The sequence below is a fragment of the Engystomops pustulosus genome, chromosome 2 (genome assembly GCF_040894005.1).
Source record: "Engystomops pustulosus chromosome 2, aEngPut4.maternal, whole genome shotgun sequence".
Lineage (NCBI taxonomy): Eukaryota > Metazoa > Chordata > Amphibia > Anura > Leptodactylidae > Engystomops > Engystomops pustulosus.
Window position 1 is genome coordinate 176,252,175 of NC_092412.1, and position 1,800 is coordinate 176,253,974.

The window sequence follows — 1,800 nt, forward strand, 5'->3', positions numbered from 1 at the left end:
ACAAACCTCCAGACCCTATCTTGTACGTAACCCGGGGACTACCTGTATATATATATATATATAAAAACCATTAAATTGTCACATCACATGGTTAGCAAACTGAGGCTACACATTCAAATCTCATTCTGCCCTCCACTGTAAGGATACGTCAGATGGATTCTTGGCGTATCCTCACAATGGAGGGCTGCAGCACAGCTCACTGTATGAGCATACGCTGGCACAGGATAAGGCGGATTGCAGTGAAGGTATAGCCTTTTATCTTTTTTTTACCCCAGCCCGACACAGATATATGTGTTCTTTATTAAACTCCGACAACCCCTTTAACTCAACTGCTGGATATGACAGTGCTGGACCAAATCCCTTTCGATGAACAAGCAATGACTTGCACATATACTTTCACTTTCTGCTTAGAAATAGATAAACTACCTTTATAGCTTCAATGGCATATTCTACTTGGAAAAGTCGGCCTTCAGGAGAGAACGTGTTCACCCCCCTAAGAGAGAAAGAGGAAAATCACACAGATTACATTCTATACCTGGATGTATAGAAATAAACATTGCTACAGGCTTTATGGCATATACAAGCCACAGAGCGATAGAAGTGATAAAATAAGAGCTGCTCAAGCACCACAGATCTCATGGCCCCAAAAACAGATTATGGATGTGTACTGGGGGAATACCATGGGAAATGAATGGCAGGGCACAGCAGCCATGTCACTGAGGGGTATAACGTGACCCACACCGCCACTTGTCTTCAGATTTGCACCAGTAATACCAGCACCACAGTGTGGCTACAGTGTGATTAGTTATTACTTTTATATGGCCCCCATACAAGCCATTGAAAATGAGTCTCTGGATATCCGATTACACAAAGAGCAGCCGGTATGCGCCCAGCCTCCCGCAGTGTGCGGGGAAATGATGGATCGGGTCCTCAGCACCTTCTCGACTCACACTCACCTGTCATACTCGGAGCGGGTCAGAAACATAGTAATGCAGGACAGCACGAAGAGCGCAGTAACCGGTGATGCTAACTCACTGAGGCCTAGTGCTCCGGAGGTGCCAATGCCTTATGAGAGAGAGAGAGAGAGAGAGGACCTGAGATGACGCCACTATCATGTGACCCAGACGCCACTGGTGGGAGGGGCATAACTAGGGCACCCGGAAGTGTGTTGTGTATTGGAAGAGAGGTGTGGGTTGAAGTTGTGCATGACAGAGGGGTGCACTGGGTTGTAGCCGTGTGAGGTACGTGAGGAGCTAAGGAATATGGAGGAAAAAGCTGTGGGGCATGCTCCAGACGGTATTAGAAGAAGGGGAATATGCAAATAAGTTTTCCAGGATGGGCTATGGAAAACCATGCCTCTTTTATATCCTTTGTGAGATGAGAAGAAGGGACACAGGGTCAGATTAAGGTTAGTGGGGGCCCCTGGACGCAAAATCTGGTGGGGGCCCCCATTGAATGTAGTCCAGACAGAGAGCAGCAATCACCATATACAGCTCCCCAGCAATAACTTTATACATCCTCCACGGTAATCACTATATACAGCGCCAAGTATTCACTATATACAGCCCCAAGTATTAACTATATACAGCTCCCCCAGCAATCACAATATACAGCTCCCCCAGCAATCACAATATACAGCTCTCCCAGCAATCACAATATACAGCTCTCCCAGCAATCACTATATACAGCTCTCCGAAGTAATCACTATATACAGCTCCCCAGCAATCACTAAGTGTTTTTACATTGTATTGTTGTCCTGTATTAATTGTTTTTTCATTTGTGATTTATGAATTAATAAAT

General features: G+C 45.4%; 1 protein-coding gene across 1 annotated transcript in view; it reads right to left on the bottom strand.

Moving 5' to 3' along the window:
• The window catches only part of PSMA5 (proteasome 20S subunit alpha 5), a 10,746-nt gene extending 9,623 nt beyond the window's left edge, over positions 1-1,123 (bottom strand). The window contains exons 1-2 of the mRNA XM_072137378.1: positions 957-1,123; positions 427-493 (exon numbers count right to left, since the gene is read on the bottom strand). Of these exons, the coding sequence (XP_071993479.1) occupies positions 427-493; positions 957-985 (96 nt within the window). The 5' untranslated portion in view covers positions 986-1,123. The remainder of the gene's footprint in view (positions 1-426; positions 494-956) is intronic.
• Positions 1,124-1,800: the final 677 nt, after the last annotated feature.